This window comes from Cebus imitator, unplaced genomic scaffold (genome assembly GCF_001604975.1).
Source record: "Cebus imitator isolate Cc_AM_T3 unplaced genomic scaffold, Cebus_imitator-1.0 Scaffold427, whole genome shotgun sequence".
Classification (NCBI taxonomy): domain Eukaryota; kingdom Metazoa; phylum Chordata; class Mammalia; order Primates; family Cebidae; genus Cebus; species Cebus imitator.
This window is the reverse complement of record NW_016107742.1, coordinates 974,798-976,775: the sequence shown is the minus strand read 5'-3', so window position 1 is coordinate 976,775 and position 1,978 is coordinate 974,798. Positions and strand designations below refer to the sequence as shown.

Genomic DNA, 1,978 nt, shown 5'->3' with positions numbered 1-1,978 from the left:
CCAGCTAATTTTTCGTATTTTTAGTAGAGACGGGGTTTCACCATGTTGACCAGGATGGTCTCGATCTCTTGACCTCGTGATCCACCCGCCTCGGCCTCCCAAAGTGCTGGGACTACAGGCTTGAGCCACCGCGCCCGGCCGACAAATTGCTTCTTACAGAGCCTCTTCTTAAAGTGACCCAGCCCCTTTTCTTCCTGAACATTTAGAAATGCATTTTAAACCTAGCAGAAAACTAGCAGGTCTTCGAGAGCAGTTACAAAGCCATTTCCCCACCAAGATCCCCTGGCAGAGCCTAGTTGGTCAGGAGAGTGGAGATGCCACTGAATGTCCATCCTGTGCAACCTGTTGCTCTCCTCCCTTGCAGTGCTCCAGGCTGTGCAGCGGATTAACAAAGCCATCCGGAGGGGAGTGGCGGCTGACACTGTGAAGGAGCTGATGTGCCCTGAGGCCCTGCTGCCTCCAGTGTACCCTGTTGCGTCGACTGTGTACCAGCAGGAGCTGGCAGTGCTCCAGCGGCAGCAGCAGGGGGTAAGCTCCAGAAATGTGTGTCTAGCTCTGCAGTCCCCAGGCAGCTGGAGGGATCAGGACAGGCGGCCCAGGCCACCCTCTTGTGAGTGCAACATGAGATGCTGGCACGAGATTAGGATGGAGGGAAGAGCTACCATCCCTGCCTTACTGAGCATATTTTAATAGCCAATACCTTGAGCAAACACTGCTTTACATACTCATTTAATCCCTAAAATAACCCTATGAGGGACGCGTTCTATTTTAGAGATGGGGAAACTGAGATGCAGAGATTAAGTCACTTGCCCAACACAGCTGTGAGTGCCAGTGCTGAGAGTAGATGCAGAAGACCATGCTTTTAACCACTTCGCTGTCCCACCTCGTCCCAGTCCATACCTCTTCTCTGACAGTGAGGTGACAGGGCCTCACTTAGGGACTTTCCATCTGTCGGAGGAGTTAGAATACATTTGAGGGTCCACATAGAGACACAGGGAGAGAAGAGCAGATGACAGGTGGAAGAAGTCTTCAGACCAAGGAAATGGAGAGGCAGAGCTGGGAAGACTTCCTGGAAGAGAATCAATAGAGAACTACATCCACAGCAGGTGTTTATAGAGCGTCTACTGCCAGCATGACTTGGACACAGGCACAGTCCTCAGGAAAGGCACATTCTCAACATATGAATGACTATGTACAAGGAAGCATAAAATAAGTAAAGCACTGTGACTAAAATTGTGGACTTTAGAGCCAGGCTGCGTGAGTTCAAATCCAGCTCTGCTAGTTCTTAGCTATGTGATGTTGGGCAAGTTCTTTACTTTCTCTGCTGCTCAATTGCTTTAATATAAAATGGGAATAATAATTATATGCCTCATAGGCTATAGGATTAAATGAGGTAACATATGTGCTTAGAGAAGAACCTTGAAAGTAAGCTTTAGCTATTAATATTATTGTTGTTGACGTTCATAACATTCTGTTAGTAGAAGATAGGAAGGGGACTGAGCATGGGGGTTCATGCCTATAATCCTAGCACTTTGGGAGGCTGAGGCAGGCAGATCACTTGAGGCCAGGAGTTCAAGACCAGCCTGGCCAACATGGCAAAACCCCATCTCTACTAAAAGTACAAAAATTAACCGGATGTGGTGGTGGCACATGCCTGTAATCCCAGCTACTCCAGAGGCTGAGGCAGGAGATCACTTGAACCCGGAAGGTAGAGGTTGCAATGAGCTAAGATTGCACCATTGCACTCCAGCCTGGGCAACAAAGTGAAACTCCATCTCAAAAAAAGCGCGGTGGCTCAAGCCTGTAATCCCAGCACTTTGGGAGGCCGAGGCAGGTGGATCACGAGGTCAAGAGATCGAGACTATCCTGGTCAACATGGTGAAACCCCGTCTCTACTAAAAATACAAAACATTAGCTGGGCATGGTGGTGCGTGCCTGTAATCCCAGCTACTCAGGAGGCTGAGGCAGGAGAATTGCC

At 49.1% G+C, this 1,978-nt stretch overlaps 1 protein-coding gene across 3 annotated transcripts in view; it reads left to right on the top strand.

Moving 5' to 3' along the window:
- IQGAP3 (IQ motif containing GTPase activating protein 3) overlaps window positions 1-1,978 on the top strand; it is a 45,967-nt gene that overhangs the window by 13,892 nt on the left and 30,097 nt on the right. For all 3 annotated transcript variants that reach the window (XM_037731878.1, XM_017510018.2, XM_037731879.1), the window contains exon 12: window positions 365-528. In XM_037731878.1, coding sequence (XP_037587806.1) covers window positions 365-528 — 164 coding nt within the window. The remainder of the gene's footprint in view (window positions 1-364; window positions 529-1,978) is intronic.